We start from the raw sequence: 21,529 nt of genomic DNA, 5'->3' as shown, positions 1-21,529 counted from the left end.
TATTTACGAGCTCTGCCCATCAAGATTTTTCAGGTGTCTCAAAGGCAATTTTGAAATTTAATTCTAGGAGACAGGAGTCCCCCATCACTAGGCTCACTGGTTTCTAGCAGATCCTGAAACTACGTCAGGGGATAAACTGAGCAGATTGCAATTGTTACAAATTTTGCAAATGTCGAATCATTTTATCTCCCAGCATGAACCTAAAGCCATTTCATAAAGAACCCAGATTAATTTTTAAAATATCAGTCAGCTAAACGGTATAGTTAAAAACAACAACAAAATTATGCCTCTGTAATAAGTATTATATTACAATCTAGCCAACAGCTCTGATTAAAAGTAATGTAGTTTTATATACCTTTCCCCCCTCACTTAAGACTTCATCTACTTTATCTCCTGTGATCGTCCCCTTTTCTTGTCCTGCAACATAGCCACTAGGACAGTACTCAGAGTGCTGCAGTACCTGACACAACAAGTTTATGTTAGCTTTGTCTCTTTGAAAGAAAATGAATTGGAGGAGGTGCCTGACAGTTCTTTACTTCTCTGATTCCACAGCTCAGACGGCGGCGCAAAGGTGTCAACTTCCCTCATGCCATTAAGGCCAGAGAGCCCAAGCACGGGTTGAAAAGATGTGCTTTCTTTGAGAATAAAATGTAAAAAGTAAAGGACCCCTGGACGGTTAAGTCCAGTCAAAGGCAATTACGGGGTTGCGGCGCTCATCTTGCTTTCAGGACGAAGGAGCTGACGTTTGTCCACAGACAGCTTTCCGGGTCGTGTGGCCAACAGGACTAAACTGCTTCTGGTGCAATGGAACACCATGATTTGGGGGGGGGGGGAGAGCGCACAGAAATGCCATTTAGCTTCCTGCCACAGTGGTACCTATTTATCTACAGTGGAACCTTGGTTTATGAACACCTCAGTTTATAAATTTTCGGTTTACGAACACCGCGGACCCATCTGGAACGGATTAATTCACTTTCCATTACTATCAATGGGAAAGTTCGCTTCAGTTTATGAACGCTTCAGTTTATGAACAGACTTGCGGAACCAATTACACCCATGCTTCGGGTTAAGTACGCTTCAGGTTGAGTACTCCGCGGACCCGTCTGGAACGGATTAATCCACTTTCCATTACTTTCAATGGGAAAGCTTGCTTCAGTTTATGAACGCTTCAGTTTATGAACAGACTTCTGGAACCAATTGTGTTCATAAACCAAGGTACCTCTGTACTTGCACCTTGACATGCTTTTGAACTGCTAGGTTGGCAGGAACTGGGACAGAGCAACAGGAGCTCACCCCATTGTGGTGATTCGAACCGCCGATCTTCTGATCGGCAAGCCCAAGAGGCTCGGTGGTTTAGACCACAGCGCCACCCGCGTCCTAAGAAGAATAAAATGTAATCAATCAATAACCACTCAGCTGTTTAGATTGGCTCCTTCCTTGGGGGTGGGGCCCACTCAAGGGCGATACAACTAGCAACACAACAAAACTACTACCCTAACGATGTTTCCTCTTGCCAAAAAAATGCAGGAATTGTGTGACGTGAGGAGTCAGCAAGCCATAGGGTTGCATCCTGCAAGACCATCCCATTAGTGCAAAGACTTATGTCTATGTAATGGGATATCTTGTGAGAGAACTGGTGGCAGTAAAAAGATTGAAGAAACACAGACCCTGATCCTTGTGATATAGACAAATGAGGCTGAGGGACCGGGGATCCCTGGCAGGCAGGAATGGGGGCCCTTACCATCAGCTTTGCTGGCTGGGGCTGATGGGAGTTGAGGGACACTAGGTTTAAATAGCATAGGTCCTTCCCCTCTTCTCAAAATAAATGGTTGTCTTTTACATTTGGGGTCACTTATCATTTGCATTCCTTTCATATATCGCAGCAACACATTTGTATCATATACCTTTTGGCAGACCCTGCGCAGTTTGCTAGTATATATGGTTTTTCTTTTCTTTTTGGAAGAGTAGGATGAAGAAGTCATAGCATCATGAAATTGTAGAGTTGGGTCCCCCTCCCTGAGGATCATCTAGTCCAACCCATTGTGCAATGCAAGAATCCGACGCTTACCCCTTCCACCCGGTGGGCGGCTGTTGCAGATCCTCGCTTGGTCGCCATCCCGGGAGAAGTAAAAAAAAAAAATCAAACAAACAGAACGCACATGGCCAGGCGGCCATTGAAGGAATTCCACTTGGCTGCCTGGGCAGCTGGCTCAAGTTCCTGCCAGCTGCTGCATTTCAAATTGGCCAATGAGTGACCTCCTCAGGGGGTGTGCCTTGCTGGCTGAAAGGGCATTGGCTACACGCATGCCCTGGCAGCCAATGGGGCATAAAAGCTGGCAGCGCCTTCCTATCTCAGCGTATCTAGTCGAAACTTGTGCATTGTGGGAATATGTGGCTGTTCCATATGGGGATCGAACTGGCAACCTTGCCGTTAACAGCACCACATTCTAACCAGCTGAGCTATCCAGGAAGAAAAGATGCCCAACTGCTTCATGTTTCTACTTGTGAAAATGGGCATCTGCTCGTCAAGTTACTTTTTACATGCATTTCCAATGCATACGACGCATACCGTTTTCAGACCGGAAGCCCCAGCACCCATCATGAACTTGTGCGCAGCTGATACCCACATTTATCCCCAAAGAGCGCTTTGCCAAGGACAGAGGCATCTGCTACTTAACAGGACTCAGAACTTTCACACAGATGAACAACTTTGCCTAGCTCTGTAAAAATGTGCTAGTCTAAACTACATTCTGCCTTGCAAGAATGAAGATCACCTTAGCGCAACAGCCCCAACTGTCGTGTTTTTCGACTGCGTTAATGCGCTGTGGTAGAAACTGATCGAGCTTCGTTACTCTTCCTGCTAATGGACTCCCCTTCCCTCCCTCTGCATCTACAACCCCAGGCACATAGATTTTAAAGCAGTGGAAGTAATTCTGATCTAAACAGAATTTACGCAAGTGCGGTGATCCTTAGAGGGCTCCCCTCACTCCCTGCGAAAGTTGATTGCTTGGTCCCCGGAGGGTATGTGCAATGAATAAGTTTGATGTTGAGGTCAAAGGACAGGTGCAAGCACCGGAGGGTAAGAGGGTAAGAAGGAACAAAATAATATAAAAAAAATTCCTTCCAGCAGCACCTTAAAGACCAACTAAGTTTTTGTTTTGGTATGAGCTTTCGTGTGCATGCACACTTCTTCAGATACACTGAAATAGAAGTCCCTAGATGCTATATGTAGAGAAAGGGTGGGGAGGGGGTATCACTCAGAAGGGTGGTGGAAATGGGTGATGGACTGACTGATAGCTGTTGACGACTGTAAACGACTGCAAATGGTCTTGCATGAAAAAGCAAGGGGTGAGATGGCTGAAGATCGCTTTATCATGTAAGAAGGGTAAGGGTAAGAAGTTGGTTTTCGACCTGTGAGTATTTTGATAGTTATTATAAAGAGAACCCAGAACCCTGAACTCCAGCTGCATCGAAAAGGGAGGGGGTATGCCTCACAAAAAACTTTTGCAATCCATGAAAATCACACAGAAGGGAAATGGGTGCTAGGGGGGGGGGCAAAAATATTTACTCTTTCAAAGTAAGAGTGAGACTTACTGCCCACAGCCTGAACTTACCGCTTATCATCACCACATCCTCAAATCTGATTAGCCGCATAGCACCATTACGAAGCCAATTCAAAATAAGCACAAGAAATATTTCGGTTTCTCTGAATGAGCTTTGTGAGGGCCTCATGCCAGGGCAACACAAAACAGGTTCCATCATCACAGCAGAAGCAGGGGTGGGAAATCAGTTCTGAGGAGAACAGTTCTCAGAAGACCAAATAATTTCTCAGGAGAACAATGGCCACAGAGCCAAATTGGGCATTTCCAGATTTTATTCCATAAAATTTATATAGCGCTTGATTGTAAAAACCCTTAAGTCAGTATACAGATATCCTGCTTATTGAGTATTCATCCTGATTTGTTTGTGGGGAGGTTAAATCATGATCACGTCCAAACCATAAATTTAAAGGACATTCAAAGCACATTGCCCTCCCCTCGCCCCCCGAATCCTGGGAACTGTACCTTACCCTAGCAGAACTACAGTCTCCAGCACCCTAAACAAACTACAGTTTTATCTTTTTTTGGGGGGGACCATGTCCTTTTACTGTAAGGTTTGAATGTGAACCAACATTTACGCAGAAGTAAGCCCCACTGGATTCAGTGGGGTGTACCCATAGCTGCCAAGTTTTCCCTTTTCTTGCGAGGAAGCCTATTCAGCATAAGGGAAAATCCCTTTAAAAAAGGGATAACTTGGCAGCTATGGGTGTACCTCCTGAATAAGTGTGGATATGATTGCAGGCTTTGAGTGAATGAATTCATCTGCTTCCAAGATGTAGCAGGAATAGCTACTTGCAATTTGTCCGGATTATCATTATAATTTGTTAACCGGATCAAAGAAGGACTCTCTGATCCCCAACCCTTGTGCTGGAAGCAAGCGAGCAAGCGGCTACCGTACATAAAACACCTTTTGCAAAGGCCACACACACACTCTCCCATTCCTTCCCTTCCAAATGTCAGCCGACAAACTTTCTCATAATTGCATCTTACCCGCTCAGATTCGCTTCAGGGCTTGCCGCCTTCTCCAGAGGGGCTACAAAGGAAAAACAAAACAAAGGAAAGCAAATGTGAGGTGCAGTGCAGGGGGGGGGGACAGAAACAGGACAGCCTTCAAGACATCTGAGATCTTTGGGCATTGCTCCAGCCATTTCTCCAGCTGAGGAAGGATTCAAGTTGGGCCCCTGTATACATTGCGTTTCTTGCACTCTAAAGCACAGACCTGGCAGGGGGAAAAATATGGATAGTTTTGGGGAAGAAGAATGCACCCGCTTCCTACCTGCCATAGTTCATAGGCTACACTAAACAAGAGGCATTGTCCCTTCCCAGCAATAAATCTAGGACAGATAGAAGATTTAATAATTAACAAGAACTCGAGGAAGAACTTGAGTGTGTGGTGCAGTTTAGAAAGGGAGAAACTCAAAACTGGGGGTGGGGGTGGGGAGTCTGTCCAGTTCTATTGTGCAGGGGCTTCAGAGATCAGGAGATCATGATTATTACATGGCTCACGGCCTGATCCAGCGCACACTTTTGCTGGGGTGGGACATATTCCCGGATAAACACGCCGTACAGTTCTGCAGCCTAAGCTGGCCCATCCGAAAGCTGACGCCAGGGGAAGAGAGGGAGATTAATCGACTGCATCTTTCTGCAGGAGTGAGACACATATGTGCGTAGGGAGGCAGACAGGCAGACAGACAGACACTGTGATTCTGCAGCCTAGCATTTTAAGAAGCTTGATCACATCTCTAAACTTTATATCATTCCAAAAGCTTCAACTTTTATGATCACTTTCTCTTTTTTACAAGATTCCATTTCAGCAGTCACTCCTCCTTACATTGATTGGTAGATAATGTGCTTCCAGAATTACAGCTTGTGTTACTGAAGCCAAACCATTTTGTTTCCTGATTTATTGATACTGTGCTTGCAAAGCTGCCATTTGGCCCAATCAGACCTGCCTTGCGCTGCCATTAGGAAACTGCTTATATTTCACATTGGTTCGCAGATGCCACAAGCATCTAAACTTTACTGGGCACAGTGACCACCCAGCCACAAAACTAATCTCTGGGTGAGCTGAAAAATACTTTCTTCTGCGTTCTTTTCTGTTTTGAAAATTAGCTCCATTATTTTTAGCATATGAAAAATATACTTGCAATTATTCAACACAGGCTCTTTCTATCCCACATTCCTTCATCTTTATCCTTGCAAGCATCTGCAACATTTGCCCACACAACCAATTAATCCTAAAGGCTGTCGCAATTATTTGTGATTCTGTTTATGATGTCTCAATGCCACATGCAAAGTTATGTCACAGAAAGGGCTTTTCCCCCCAGCCGGAGCTCACATGAGCTCCGCTCCAGCACCTCTCAGGTGGGTGCCATTGCCATTCCATAACAACAAGGGAGGTTGAAGTATAGGTGGGTTCTCATGAGGCAAGACACAGTGATAACAGCAAGAACCATTATTGAACTAATGGAACTGGACAACAGGGGCAAAGCAACTGCTTATATACCTCTCTGAAGGCCTGGGCCACTCCCACTCCCAACGTGATTGGCTGTTTAAACTTCCAAGCTGCGAATCATGACTCAGAGTTTAAAGGCCAATGACAGAGGCCCAAATCCTGAAATGTTCTGTGATTGGATATCATGTATCGAATCAGAACACGGGGGCTCAGAATCCTTAGTCCAGACTCAAGCTCAGGCAAACACAGACCACTGAATAGATAATAGAGGTGTTCGTGCTGAGCCCTGGCACCTCTTTTTACAAGAAAAATAGCACTTGTTACAGATATGTATAAATAACAACAGTCTGATTCTTTGTGTGGGCAGCAAATTGGGCTAAGGACTGTGATGGCAAAGGGTTAGGGATGTGAGGAGAGAAAACAGTACCAAGAAGTAGCAGTCAGTGGAACAGAAAGAAGTAGGGAGCCTCAGGACCCAGAAAGGAAATGGAAGGTGATGGGACAGGAAGTCATGGAGAGGTTACAACTGCCCACATTTGCTGGGAAAGAAAACAGTCTTAAGAAGAGGCCAGAGAATGGTGTACAAGTGTTTCATGTCCAAAATTTAGCATCTCTTTAATAATTACTTTAATGAGTACAGTAATTATGCTGAATTGGCAGAAGGGTGACCTCCTCCAACTATTTGTTTCACTCAGTGCCTAATGTTACATGCACAGTTACTGTGGAAACAGGCCTTGCTTCACCTTTCACTTTCCATTCAGAAAAGTCCAATGCAGACATGTGCATGCTTTTAGCAAGAAGAAAGGGATGTGTTTGGCTGTGCTGTCTCTCTTTGCCATGTATATGAAAGCACCCTCCTTGTATTCAAGGTTAGGCTCTGGGCAAAGCTCATCTTTTCCTTGATGCATCAGGCAGGCAGTCATGCATAATGTCTGGGTGGGCAAGCCCCCTTTTTCTTGTTAAAAGTTCCACAAATTTCAGAGAAAGGTGGAAAGAGACATGCATTTTAGCTGTGGTGGAAATGGTCAGAAGACAGATCAAGGGAAGTAATAGTACCACTCTATTCTGCCTTGGTCAGACCCCACCTGAAATATCGTGTTTCTCCAAAAATAAGACATCGTCTTATATTTATTTTTCCTAAAAAAAAAACCACGGTGGCTTATTTTCAGGGGGTGTCTTATTTTTTAATCACTATGGCTTATTTTGGGGGTATGGCTTATTTTCGGAGAAAAACGGTACTGTGTCCAGTTCTTGGCACCACAATTTAAGGATGTTGACAAGCTGGAAGGTGTGCAGAGGAGGGCAACCAAAACGGTCAAAGGTCTGGAAGCGAAGCCTTATGAAGAGCAATTGAGGGATCTGGGTATGTTTCGCCTGGAAAAGAGGAGACTGAGAGGAGCTACGATAGCCATCTTCAAATATCTCAACGGCTGTCACATGGAAGAGGGAGCTAGCTTGCGGGGGGGGAGGGGTGGACTTGAAGCAATAGCTTCAAGTTACAAGAAAGGAGATTCCAACTAAACATCAGGAAAAACTTTCTGTTTGACCGTGGAACGGTCTCCCTCAAGAGGTTGTGAACTCTCCTTCCTTGGCGGTTTTTAAGCAGAGATTGGATGGCCATCTGCCATGGTTGCTTTGGCTGAGATTCCTGCATTGCAGGGGGTTGGACTAGATGAGCCTCGGGGTCCCTTCCAACTCCACGATTCTATGATTCTTCCAACTATTAGCTTCATTGACTGCCCACATGTTCTGGTATTATGAGAGGGGGAAATGTTTCTCTAGCCACTTTTTCCAGAACAGGACCAACGGGTGGCATTTTTTTCCTGGATTAATTAATACAAAACACATTATGTTTTTTTTTGTGAATGTCTTGAAATACTCCTCCACAAAATGTTGGAGGGGGTTGGTTACCTTGTGGTATACTTCAATAAACACTTTGCACACTCCCTCCATTCATCAAGCAGTCAACAAGAAGCTACACAAGCCGCCAATAGCATCCTGATAATTTGCTGTGATCAGCCCTTCTTTGGAAAGAGCCGTATTAAAGAACAGCAAAGCTCTCTTCACTGCAGGTCACTCCAGGAGCAGGTTCAGTTTAGCACCATCAAGATTGAGCCTCACATCTACTGTAAGGTGTTTGAAAAAGAAAAAAACTTCAGCATTAAAATGATCAGAGGCTTATGCTACGGTAATGTCTGCGTGGCAGGAGCGCAATGATTCAGCTTTCCCTCCGACGCTGTCACCGCATGGAAGGTCAGCGTGACCTTACACAGTGTCTCCACCTGAAAGCAAGCTGTTAATTGAAAAGAAAGAAAGGGCCTTGAGAAAATTGTCTCCGTTTGGACTCAAGCACAAAGCTGTTTGTGCATGTGTCATTTTAACTCATTGTTGGGAACTAGAACTGAGATTCACTGGCGTCTAATTAACAGATACGGTAGTTCAACATGTTGGCAACACCACCTCATCCCTGAGATCCTTTTGTGCCTGCGTGCCCCCTCCAAATCTGCTCCGGAGGGTGGGGTGAACCCCCAGAACAGATGGGTGGTGTATGGGGGAAGAGAGTCAAAGGAGGAGGAGGAGGAGAAGAAGAGGAGGAGGAGGAGTACCGCACATACCCTCTGAAGTAAACAAGATCCACTAAATGGCTTTTCACCTCCATGGAGAGCAAGAACCCTTAATGTTTGTTTTAAATGTATATATAACTAGACAATTGCCCTGCGTTAGAGTGGTGATGTACAAAAGCCCTTGAAGAATTGGAATGGCTTTTAAGGTAAACAAAATTTGTAGCCTGGTACCAGCATCTAAGGGAAATTATTTCATAAGAATGCGACAATGAGAGCACTGCTGGATCAGACCAGAGACCCATCTAGGAGCCTGTTCTCACAGTGATCCACCAGATCTGTTTGGGAAGTCTTAACTAATTGCATTCCATACAATGTCCAAAGAGGTCTATTACACCTGTGCAGCTTCCATGAAAATATCTGCAGAAAATATCCCCATTTCCCCATGCAAATGTATTGTCACCTGAACCGGGTTTCTTGCGGCAGACGTGCAGCCTTAAAGGTTGTCAAGGAAACTGTGTGCAAGAAATAGGGAGCAAAAGCACGTTGCATAATAAATGGATCACGAAGGCAGGTGAGTCTTTTGCAAGTGAGTAGAAAATAGCCATAGGGATCCAGGTGGTGCTGTGGGTTAAACCACAGAGTCTAGGGCTTGCTGATCAGAAGGTCGGCGGTTCGAATCCTTGCAATGGGGTGAGCTCCCGTTGCTCGGTCCCAGCTCCTGCCAACCTAGCAGTTCGAAAGCATGTCAAAGTGCTAGTAGATAAATAGGTACCACTCTGGCGGGAAGGTAAACGGCGTTTCCGTGTGCTGCTCTGGTTTGCCAGAAGCGGCTTAGTCCTGCTGGCCACATGACCCGGAAGCTGTCTGCGGACAAACAGCGGCTCCCTCAGCCTATAGAGCGAGATGAGCGCCGCAACCCCAGAGTCGGACACGACTGGACCTGATGGTCAGGGGGCCCTTTACCTTTACCTTAGAAAATAGCCAAAAGTTTAAAGTTCTAACACTCACCTGATCCCTGGTGTGTGAAACTGACACAATGGTTTCTCTCGCATCTTTCCCTTTGCTGCATTGTCTGTTTCCTTTTCATCATTCCTGTTTTCACCTTCCTTTTCTTTTCTTGATGAAACATTTATACTGTCATTTGGACATACCTAGAGTACAGGAGCTTCTGGCCTTCAGCTGTCTCCCTAGATTTGAGTTATCCAACACACAAGACCTCAAAGCAGGTTTTAAGAGGGGGTTCCCAAATCTTCTGCTTTCCTCTCCAGTAGAAGTACTTTTATGGTGCTTGCCTTCCTTGGGGGAAACAAGAAGCCATTCTGCATGTCCCCATCCTCATGTGGATTCCTCCCTGTCCTTCACCCCCCCTTTATAAAATTCAGCTTTCTTTTGCAGCTTTCCAGTGCTCAAATTCAAGACCTCCTTTTGGGGGGCCTCTCCAAAGAGTAAGCAACTCTACGCTGTAGGAACGATCACCATTGTCTTTGTCTAATTAACTTTTCTACCGCCATCTACATTTGGCAAAAGCACAAAACAAAACTGCTTTCTGGCACTTTCTAGAGTACCAGGACAGAAGCAGTGTCTCTTCTGGAAACTTTTTAACATTGTTAACTGGCAGACGGTCAGCGACACAAACAGCCCATTCTTGCAGTTCATGATTTTGGCTGGTGAGTAAATTAAACACATGGAAATTGCAGGCCCAGAGAAATTGTCCGCTGAAAGAAGGTAGAAATGAGTCACACACTGTTTAATAACTTTTTATGTGTATCATCACTAGATGTCATACATTACCAACCAGCATCGCAAACAGTGTCCAAAGGAATTGCTCCCCCCGTCCTCAATTTTGCCACACAAGGCACATTAATATTGAGGCGTTCCTTCAAGGGGTTCAGCTTCTTAAGGAAGGCTGGACCTTAGAATCATAGAATCATAGAGTTGGAAGAGACCACAAGGGCCATCCAGTCCAACCCCCTGCCAAGCAGGAAACACCATCAAAGCATTCCTGACAGATGGCTGTCAAGCCTCTGCTTAAAGACCTCCAAAGAAGGAGACTCCACCACACTCCTTGGCAGCAAATTTCACTGTCGAACAGCTCTTACTGTCAGGAAGTTCTTCCTAATGTTTAGGTGGAATCTTCTTTCTTGTAGTTTGAATCCATTGCACCGTGTCCGCTTCTCTGGAGCAGCAGAAAACAACCTTTCTCCCTCCTCTATATGGCATCCTTTAATATATTTGAACATGGCTATCATATCACCCTTTAACCTTCTCTTCTCCAGGCTAAACATACCCAGCTCCCTAAGCCGTTCCTCATAAGGCATCGTTTCCAGGCCTTTGACCATTTTGGTTGCCCTCCTCTGGACATGTTCCAGCTTGTCAGTATCCTTCTTGAACTGTGGTGCCCAGAACTGGACACAGTACTCCAGGTGAGGTCTGACCAGAGCAGAATACAGTAGTATTGAATACTTCCCTTGATCTAGATCAGGCATCCCCAAACTGCGGCCCTCCAGATGTTTTGGCCTACAACTCCCATGATCCCTAGCTAACAGGACCAGTGGTCAGGGATGATGGGAATTGTAGTACCAAAACATCTGGAGGGCCGAAGTTTGGGGATGCCTGATCTAGATGCTATACTCCTATTGATGCAGCCCAGAATTGCTTTGGCTTTATTAGCTGCTACATCACACAGTTGACTTCGGAGAGAGAGCGTACCTTTTAAGGCTCAAACCAGTCAGGAAATGAACAGAGCCCAGACCAGGATATACAAAAGCAAAGCGGCTATAAGCCTGATCTTTATTAACTGTTGCAACAGGGTGCTCACTGCCACACGCAGGAGGCAGGAGGGACCCAGGACAAAGGTGTGCAAGCCCTTATATAGACTTTTGAACTGCCCACCCTGGAGCCCAAGACCACGCCCAATACATCATACGTACATCAAAGAAGGGGCGGACTACAACAGAAATCTGAGTGCGTTGTTTTTTTCTCCTGTCTGCTAGGTTACTTGATTGGATTACCTGGGCACCCTGGGCACTCTTTCATTTCCCTGAATCCAGGTCACAGGTCACAGGCTCACCCTATTCATATCTTAAATGTGCCCTTGAGACAGGATTTGGGAGCAAACAGACAATGGGGAGGCTCTCCATTTCCTTCGACCTTGCAGATAAATATTTGAGGTCATTTGGGAGAGATGAAATGGTTTCAGGACTTTTTTTCTGTGGGCTTCAGACATGTGGTTTATATGTGTGTGTGTGTGTGTGTGTGTGTGTGTGTGTGTGTGTGTGTGTGTGTGTGTGTTTGCTTGGTACCTTTATGAACATTTATTTATATAAGACCTTAACATCATTCTCATAACATCAATGTTTCTACCATGTTCCTTAAGGTTGCTACTCCTGCTGGATTCTGAAAGTTCTCCCATGAGGTTTCAAACAGAGGTACCAACAGCTATGGTACAATCGTGAGTTGACCTATATACAATTACAAAAAGTTGTTTTCCATGAGTTTATTATTTTAACCCCCACCTTGTCACGAAGGATTTGTTTAGGCAATTAATGGGGAATACTTTTGCTCTTTTAAGAGGTCCTCGTCATAGAAGCCAACTCCTAGGGGCCAAGGTCCCTTCGGTCCCCTCCCCTATTAATTATTTGAGCACCCCCACAAAGTTGATGAGCATTGCCATTCAAATGGTGTGTGTGCCATGTGTTATGATCAGTTATATGGGGCAGGGCTTACCTGGCCCCCCAATATTTTATTCAAGTTGGTACCGTTATAAGAAAAACTTATCCAAAACTTTTCTCTCTCCACTGTGTCCAAAAGTCACCATTAAACTACAAGTGATATTCCAGTCCTGCTACTGACCAGATGCATTGACAACTTATTGGAGGTGACTTTGTGAAGGATAACTTTCTTCCTGGTTCTCAGCTCTTCCCTCCCCCCGCCTTTTTCATGGACTCTTGCCAACGTTAGGAGCGGAACATTAGCAGGGTTTCTCAATAACAATTTTCTTTTCTTCTTGTCATTGTGCTTGGTGATCAAACACTTATCCTGGCTGTCAAGCCATTTAATGGCCTTTCTCCGTCTCCCTCCGGCTCAAACCAGAACAAGCCTCAGTTTTGGGTTGGAGGCAGGCCTTTTCTTCAGCTGGAACCCAGTTCTGCCACCTCTCTGGTGGGCGCCATTACCATTATTAGAGAACAAGGGAGGCATTCATGGTGATTTCTGGCACCTCTTTTTCAAGAAAAATGCACTGGTTGGATGTATGGCATAAGAGAAATGTTTTCGCCACACGCATCTCGAGGGGGTCATCCCACAGCAGGTACTTGGGGCATTTATTTTTGCTGTACTGGTTTAGAGAGCCTAGGGATTGCTGATCAGAAGGTCGGCGGTTCGAATCCCCGTGACGAGGTGAGCTCCCGTTGCTCGGTCCCTGCTCCTGCCAACCTAGCAGTTTAAAAGCACGTCAAAGTGCAAGTAGATAAATCGGTACCGCTCCAGCGGAAGGTAAACGACGTTTCCGTGCGCTGCTCTGGTTCAACAGAAGCGGCTTAGTAATGCTGTCCACATGACCCGGAAGCTATCTGCGGACAAACACTGGCTCCCTCGACCAGTAAAGCGAGATGAGCGCCGCAACCCCAGAATCGTCTGTGATTGGACTTAACGGTCAGGGGTCCCTTTACCTTTACCTTTTAAAAATGCAAGCCCTGGAACTGGGATACCCCATTAAGGTGTGTTTTGTGCAAATGGCATTAGATACCTCTTAAGTCCATAAATTACCATATAGCATATATTCAACACAAGAAACAGCGACAATTTGTTGTTGACAAAGGACAGCTGGACACATAAAGGGTCCCATTACCTCCAGTAGCTTAGGGCCTCGTCAAACCTAAATTTGGCCCTGGGCTGGACAATGCATTCTGCCGTGGATGGGTTTGTCTGTGAGAGATACTCACTTTGTAGCTGCTTAAACTAAAAACATGCAATCATGTCCAACAAGGCTGAGGATGTGCCATTGGCTCAGCAATTGTACTCTTAGCACTCATTAACCTGCTTGGCAGTTTACAGGAATAGGTTATCCGATGAGAGCACTTAATTGAAAAGGTCTTTCCTTCGATTTATCTATGTGAACGTGAGGCGCCTGTTGCAAGCTAGGGGAGACAGTACTTTGCAAATAACTGAAGACATGGGGCTGTTTCTCCTCTCAGAGCCAACAGTAGGAAAGCAGGGTTATTTCCATGAAACTTATCTGCACTGCACGTTTAAAGCACACTTTTACCATTTTCAACAGTCGTGGCTTCCCACAAAGAATCTTGGGGGAGGTAGCTTGTTGTGGGTGCTGAGAGACGTTAGGAGACTCCTTTTCCCCTCATGGAATCAAAGAATTGTAGAGTTGGAAAGGAAGTCAAGGGTCATCTAGTCCAACCCTCTGCAATGCAGGAATCTCAGCTAGGTCATCCATGACAGATGGCCATCCAACTTTTGCCTAAAAACCTCCAAGGAAGGAGAGTCTGTTCCACTGTTGAGCATCTCTTACAGTCTTAAAAGTCTTCATGACATTGAGTTGGAATCTCCTTTCTTGTAACTTGAAGCCATTGGTTCAAGTCCTACCCTCCAGAGCAGGAGAAAACAGTCTCGCTCCATCTTCCATGTGACAGCCCTTAAGATATTTGAAGATGGCTATCGTATCTCCTCTCGGTCTCCTCTTTTCCAGGCTAAATATGCCCAGCTCCTTCAACCATTCCTCATAAAGCTTCCCCTCACCAGAGTTACAATTCCCAGAGCTCCCTGGGAAGAGAACGGATTGCTAAACTTCTCTGAAAAGTGCAGCTCTGTGGGGGGGAATAGGGGTTTTCTAACAACTCTCAGCACCCTTAGCAAACGCCAGGATTCTTTGGGAACAGCTATGCCTGTTTAAAGTGGTATAGGTAAAAGTAAAGGGACCCCTGACCATTAGGTCCAGTTGTGACTGACTCTGGGGTTGTGGTGCTCATCTTGCTTTATTGGCCAAGGGAGCCGGCATACAGCTTCCGGGTCATGCGGCCAGCATGACTAAACCACTTCTGGCAAACCAGAGTAGCACACGGAAACGCCCTTTACCTTCCCGCCAGAGCAGTACCTATTTATCTACTTGCACTTTGACGTGCTTTCGATCTGCTAGGTTGGCAGGAGCAGGGACCAAGCAACAGGAGCTCACCCCGTCGCGGGGATTCGAACCGCCGACCTTCTGATCGGCAAGCCCTAGGCTCTGTGGTTTAACCCACAGCGCCACCCGCGTCCCTTAAAGTGGTATACTACTGCTTTAAAGGCATAGTGGGGACTTTGGTTGAGAATGTTGCGTAAAAAAAACCATCGCCGCATCTCACATTTCTTTCCACGTCCCTCAGCCATACAAAACTTACCTGCTGAACTTGGCACCCTGAAACAATGCATAAAATATGCACTTGCCTCAGCCAAATCACCAAGGATGGCTTTATAGTAAGCGGGTGGGAAAAAATAAGCTTTGGTCTAATGGGATTCACTCCCTCCATTGAGGGGGAAACCAGGCAGAGCAATAGCTAGCTGTGGACTCTCACCTTTGTAGAAAAGCAGCCCAGCCGCACAAGAGCCAGAGGTTTCCACACAGCTCCATCCATCCTTCCTGGCAAGCAAGGAGAAACCATCCTTGAACTAGGCCAGGATTCCCAAACTGCGGTCCTCCAGATGTTTTGGCCTACAACTCCCATGATCCCTAGCTAACAGGACCAGTGGTCAGGGAAGATGGGAATTGTAGTCCAAAACATCTGGAGGGCCGAAGTTTGGGGGTGCCTGAACTAGGCCAAATCACCAAGCAGGGCCTCAGCATGGGTTCCCAGAGCATGATAAAGAGGGCCTGGAGAGCTTCATTTCACCCCTGGGCCTGAGGCTCCGCACACCTGCTGCAAGGTGTGTAAATGGTGGAAAATGCACAGCTGGACCTTGATGAGAGGAAGAGGTGGTGTCAGCGAGCAAAGGCGGCCCCGTTTCTCCTCCTTTCAGGCCTCTTGCTGTATGATAATGACATACACTCCAACATATATGTGATGAAAATAGGGACACCCTGCTCAACAACAATTATTTTACTATTTATACCCCAGCCATCTGACTGGATTGCCCCAGCCACTCTGGGCAGCTTCCAACATATGTAAAAACATTTACATATATATATATATATATATATATATATATATATATATATATATATATGTCAGGGTTGTTGTGGCTACTCTTGAGTAACGATTCTCCACATCCTTGTCTTTCAGAAGCTTTTATTAGTGCACATTATTTACAGTGTAATGAGCTGGTTGTTTCATGGCTGCTCACTCCATCCGATTCCTGCACCGGCGATCGTCTCGTCTTGGACCAACATAAAAGCCTCGGAACTGTGAAGTGTCTCCCTTTTCTCCGCCTCCTCAGTTCCAGTGTGGGGGGGAATGGCCTGTGAACTGACTGACTCCTGTCCCCTCTTTCTCCCCCCCTCTCTCTCTGCCTATGGAGAAAGGGCTCTTGGATGTTGCTAGAGGGCTGGCACTCCCTTTCCGTTTCCTGGCTCTGCCCATCAGACTCTTCGCTCTCGCGGCTGCTCTGAGACGAGCTGCTCCTGATGAGGGGGGGGGGACTGTTCTCTGTAAGCCCCCCCCTTACAATATTAAACATGTTTTATATTTAAAAAAACCTTCCCTATACAGGGCTACCTTCAGATGTCTTCTAAAGGTTGTAGAGTTACTTATCTCCTTGGCTCGGGGGTTAGAGAACGCCATATCCTCCAATATTTCTCCGATGAAAATAGGGAAGGAAAAAGCAGGACACTCCGGGTTCAAATCAGAAACCTGGATGGCTTCTGTAAATCTGGGACTGTCCCTGGAAAATAGGGGCCCCTGGAGGGTGTAATGGGAGCATTCCCCAGCTTGCCTTCTCTTTGACTGACTAGGAGCTGATTGGAGTTCAAGCATGGTGAGAGCTATAAACAGGCTTCTTTCCCATGTCTGTAGTGTCTTCCTGAGCCCAGGACATGATGGAAGGAGAGGGATAGTGATTACACCGGTTCCTTTCCATTGATCGGTTGATTTTGTGTCCCCCCCCCCTTCCCGGGTCATTTGTTTATTCTGCACCTATGGAAATAACTCCCATCTCTCCCACCCGTCCCCCTCAAGTAGCAAGAGTACCCATAGCTATTGACAGAGTAAATGCAGATATATTTTAAGAGGCAGAATTTAACACCTCCGGAATGGATTAGGAAATAATCACAAATGAGGCGTGTTGGGAGACACTGGACTGAACCAATGGCAGATTCTGTTATTACAAGGTGCCTTATATATTAGAATTATTGTGAGATATCCAAGAATATTCAGTCGGGGTGGACTGTTCATGTTCCAATAACTTACTTAGTGTCAAAGTCCATATGTGATGCTCAGAGGACTCAGAAAGGTAAATCACCTAAATTGGGCTAGCTTTCTCCTGTTTGTTGTTGCCATGACAACCGCTCTTTGGTATTCAGGACTGCAGTGTGTCTGTTCCTGTTGCATTTTTGGCACACACACAGTAGCAAACTGAACAACTAACTGATACGCTGAGTTGGAAGAGTTAAGGGCACAATATCAACAAAAAGGCATTTGTAGAACATAAACAAGAGCTCATACATATAAATGACCCCTACCACCCATTTTGTCTGCCAATTTGCCTTGTGCAGAATCGATTTTGGTCACAGAATCCTACATGTATTTCCTAACCTTTGCTGCAGCGCTTTAAGGTATGCAAATTGTTAAAACCACTTCCTCACTTGGTTGACAGGAGATCGTGCTGATTTCTCAACTTCCACCTGCTTTTGTCTAGGCTACTATGGCTAGAACTGTCTGGAAGGTCATTACGACGACGATACGTTATGCCCAGGTACAAATATTTGTGTTATTTTAGCATCTGATCCCAGGAAGTTGTGATCTGACTTGTTCCTTGTAGCAAGTGACTTAAAACATACTACTTCGAGGCTTTAAAAATGGCGAGCACTGACTTATTAGAAAGACTCACAATTAAATCATTTCTGCGTGTAACAACAAGGTAGGAAGGATTTACGTACAGGGCAAATTCTAAGGAAATCCGACAAAGAATGAGGCTTTCGGACAGATTTTAGGGTAAGGTATGCCGCAATTAAGGAAATCCATGAAGATCCCTTTTCTGTCAACCTTCCAACCTCCACGTCTCTCTAAATCTGGCCATTGGGACTCCCCTAAGGTCACACCCTTTCCACAGGACTGCCTTGCACCTTCCTTGTGCTTTTGCCTGGCTGGAATGTGTCCTTGAGCCCAGATAATGCTGATTGCTTGCTAGCATGGATGGGGAATGCAGAGGGGTGAAAGGCCTTTTGCTTCTGGATCCACTCATCACTGGCATGATGGCATGGACTGGTTGGTCACAGAGGAATAGTGAGAGGCAGAAGCTGAAGAACCCCCAGGGGACGAAGGCTCAGAGACCCAGGAGCTGGTGGTGACATGATGGCGAGTGGAGGGAGAGAGAAGATTGGGAAGAGGTGGTGTCGGAAGCTGAAGAGGTCAAAGGGCTTCGTGAGTGGGGAGAGTCTGTGGCAGAGAGAAGTCCAGAATCAGCAGCAGAGGCAGAAGCAGGAGAGGAGGGAGGCCAAGAGGCAGAGATGAGTCTGGCTGGTTAAAGAAGCCAGGGTGTCTCCCCTCCTGAGGCAACCAGCTCCACTCCCCCCCCCATTTCTCCCAGGGCCAGGAGAGGCATGAAGAGGGAGGAGCAAAAGTAAGCACGTGTGGCAGTCTCAGATTGCTTGGGAAATACCTGGGAGGAGAGTTAGGCAGCTGTGGGAAGGCCTTAAGCCTCCACAACTGCCTCATGGGGCAAGACCTACTGAAGAGTGTTGCTGTGCTTCTTAGACCTGTCACTCCTTTGCTGATCCTGTTTTTTGAATATGGAGTCAACTTCACCTACTCTTGTGTGATTTACTGTGGACTCGCTTCCGATGCACATGGCCCCCTGGCAGGCTGCCTAGAAAGGAATGCAGCCCTCAAGGCTGAAAAAGTTGTCCTCCCCCTGCCTTAAATGAATGCAAAACACGTTTGGTGTTTTTTCATGTAAACTTAATATCATAATATAATATAACAAAAGGAGCCTGTACACACACGCGTAATGACAGTAGACTTTTTATTAACATATTTTACAACGTTGATTACGGTATTTTTAGTTTTGCATTTTGATGTGTCAAAGACTGATTCTGTTTCCACAGTAATGTACTGTACTTAAAATGATCATTCATACAAGATACCACACCAGTACGTCGGAGGAATAGCAGCAGCAGCAGCAGCAGCAGCAGCAGCACACACACACCCATTCTAGTTGGACCTGTTATTTTTCAAAGTAAGCTTAACAAAGCAGGTTTTCAAAAAGTTATAGGAGTAATCAAAGTTCTAGTTCAGCAGCATGCAGGTATATTTCAAGTAGGATTTCCAAACAAGTGCCTTTTCTTTTTCTTAAAAACTGACCGGTGACTAATTCACCAGTATAAAAATGAACGCCATGAAATCCGAAGATTTTAAGGTTAAGGCTAATAATTTTACTTCACACTCATATACACAATCATAAAACATTCCATTTTAAATAGCACATCTCATTCAGTTCCTGGAGGATCTTGTTTCCTTTGACATCATCTCTTGTGAAGTTTCAAACCACACAGAGCAAATCCAAGACTCCTGTAATCGCGTTATGCTGGGAAATGTCAGCAGCTTTTCTGCTTGTCTGCTGTGCTTACAAAATGGCTGGGTACTCATAAATGAGCAATGCAAAAATATTATAGGCAGAATATACGATACAATATTAAAAATGTAGCAATGTTTTTGGAAAAGACCATATTTCAGTTGGTGAATGAAATGTAGGCTCCTAGGTAGAACCCAAATATATTTGCGTGTGCTTATATATAAATATTCACACAGATAAATTCATATAAATAAAACAGCAAACCATTGCTATGTGTTTTTCTTAAGATTTTGTAAAAACTTTGTGGCCTATAAGGCTCATCATGTGAACATCCCCACTTCCTTATTATTTCCTATCCGAATTTCAGCAGCTGATTTCCTATCAGACGTTTGAAAAGAGAGCAGCTTTCAACTGAATACATGGTTATATGGCTACAACTCTTATTCTTCTTTTTTTAATGGTAGTTTACATATATAAACTTCACTTTACAGAAAAAAGCTATGTTAAGCCAAAGGATGCAAGTGTCAGAAATGACCAACAGAACTGTTAGAAAGAGTCCCAACAGCTGTTCGAGTATTCTGTGAAAAAGACGAAAAAGGTTTTGGCAGCAAGATAGTATTGATCTGTTTTTTCCTGCCTGGTTAAGTGTGGTGTGTTCCCCACCCATCTTTCTGCAATGATGCCCATTCTTGTTGATTTCAAAGCCATCTAAATAAATATAAGTGTCCTAAGGTCCACTATGAGTGGAAGCGCATATATATATATATCTCCAGCTTGAAGGACAGCCACACACGTGATTCTCCTCTGTGATCCAATATGATGATCAGCTGTTTCTTTGAGAGGAGGGCTCGATTCAGGCTGCTCCTTGATCCCCTGCTTCCATGCCAAGCAACTGGATTCTCGGGATTTCCGTTTTTTTAAAAAGGGTTCTCTGTGTACAGCCTTGACTGCTCCATGCAGACTGGAGGATAGTTGTAAATATGCCCCAACCCTCATTCAGAGGAGGTGCCTTTCTTTTTAACCACTGCCACCTCACAATTTAACTCCCCCACCAAATTCCCCTATTAGGGGAAGCCAAGCAGAAAGGGCGGTGCTTGCTCTATGAATATAATACAAAGATGCTTCTTGTAACTCACTGGGAACTCAGCATGACTTTCACCCTGCCCCTTACTGAAACCTATGGCTAGGTGGGATCGAGAGAGCCATGATATGCTCCGCTGGGATTGCGATCTACCATTTGGGGGCATCTTACAAAAGTCGTATGTACAGAGACCATAAAATGGATGTGTTAGTAGTTACCAGTAAATAAAGCTAACTGAAATGGCAGAGACAGAATACTGTATATGTCTTGTACTACATTAAGAGCGGCAAGCTAACTATTTTACAGCTATTTCACTAATCTCTCTGGAGTATATCTATGAAATTCCTGAGAATGAGTAAGGTTTTCAGTATCGCCTGAAGCTTTCTTCCATAGCTTCACGGCAGCAAGTGAAATATTCTCTAAAAATCCTTTAGACCAATTTCTATACAATTTCACAAATCAGAAGTGTTACAGCTCTTGTATACTTACAAATACATTATCGATCAAAATCTTAAAGCAACACAAAGAAGGGTAAAGGGGGGGGGGGAAGCAGTATGTTTAGCAGGTGTGTACTACACATATACAGTGCCTCAGCATACACAACCCCAACCCGGGGCAAAACAAAACGCTCATCCGCCATTTAGTGTCATTTTTAAAGTACAATTTGTGCTTGTTTATTAGTGGATTATACAGCAACAACTATCAAATGTATTTAGATTCCGTACTCGCATTAGGAGGACTAATTGCTTTGTGTTTTTAATTACTACATGTCTTATTACCAGGACCTGGATAACGCAGGGCTTCATACAAAGGTGCCGATTCACACCTTCCCCAGGGAAGTGACTGAACTTCCATTCACTTAAAGCTCATGCCGGTAGCGCTGATAATAAGGATTGATGTTACAGCAGGATGGTTAGTGACCTACAAACCATTATAATGCGGCCCCCATCTTTTGTTGATGTGGTCAAAGGTGTGCGAAACCCACTGCTGTTCAAGGACTCTGTATCTTTCTTTACATATATAGAGAGGCTTGCCACGCCTGCAGGAAAGAATAAAATAAGATCAATAATCAGTTGAACAGCGAGAGCCCAATGTAATTTGCTACCTTAAGCACCTG

At 45.1% G+C, this 21,529-nt stretch overlaps 2 protein-coding genes across 10 annotated transcripts in view; both read right to left on the bottom strand.

Moving 5' to 3' along the window:
- MYO3B (myosin IIIB) overlaps positions 1-10,129 on the bottom strand; it is a 270,696-nt gene extending 260,567 nt beyond the window's left edge. The window contains exons 1-2 of one of the 5 annotated variants that reach the window (XR_015946782.1): positions 9,627-10,126; positions 4,590-4,632 (exon numbers count right to left, since the gene is read on the bottom strand). Coding sequence is in view for 4 of the 5 variants with exons in the window: in XM_088656726.1 (XP_088512852.1) it covers positions 4,590-4,632; positions 9,627-9,747 (164 nt within the window). In the remaining variant the exon portion in view is untranslated. Of the gene's footprint in view, positions 1-4,589; positions 4,633-4,875; positions 4,884-9,626 lie in introns of those variants that run through there. The other 4 variants (XM_088656726.1, XM_060281215.2, XM_088656620.1 and 1 more) reach the window with 4 other exon arrangements.
- Positions 10,130-18,765: 8,636 nt separating this feature from the next.
- The window catches only part of UBR3 (ubiquitin protein ligase E3 component n-recognin 3), an 88,068-nt gene continuing 85,304 nt past the window's right edge, over positions 18,766-21,529 (bottom strand). For all 5 annotated transcript variants that reach the window (XM_088656407.1, XM_088656472.1, XM_088656480.1 and 2 more), the window contains one exon: positions 18,766-21,451. In XM_088656407.1, coding sequence (XP_088512533.1) covers positions 21,334-21,451 — 118 coding nt within the window. In that variant the 3' untranslated portion in view covers positions 18,766-21,333. The remainder of the gene's footprint in view (positions 21,452-21,529) is intronic.

The sequence above is a fragment of the Zootoca vivipara genome, chromosome 1 (assembly GCF_965207765.1).
Source record: "Zootoca vivipara chromosome 1, rZooViv2.hap1.1, whole genome shotgun sequence".
NCBI classification, from domain to species: domain Eukaryota; kingdom Metazoa; phylum Chordata; class Lepidosauria; order Squamata; family Lacertidae; genus Zootoca; species Zootoca vivipara.
Note: the sequence above shows the minus strand (reverse complement) of the source record. Positions and strands in the feature narration are given on the sequence as shown.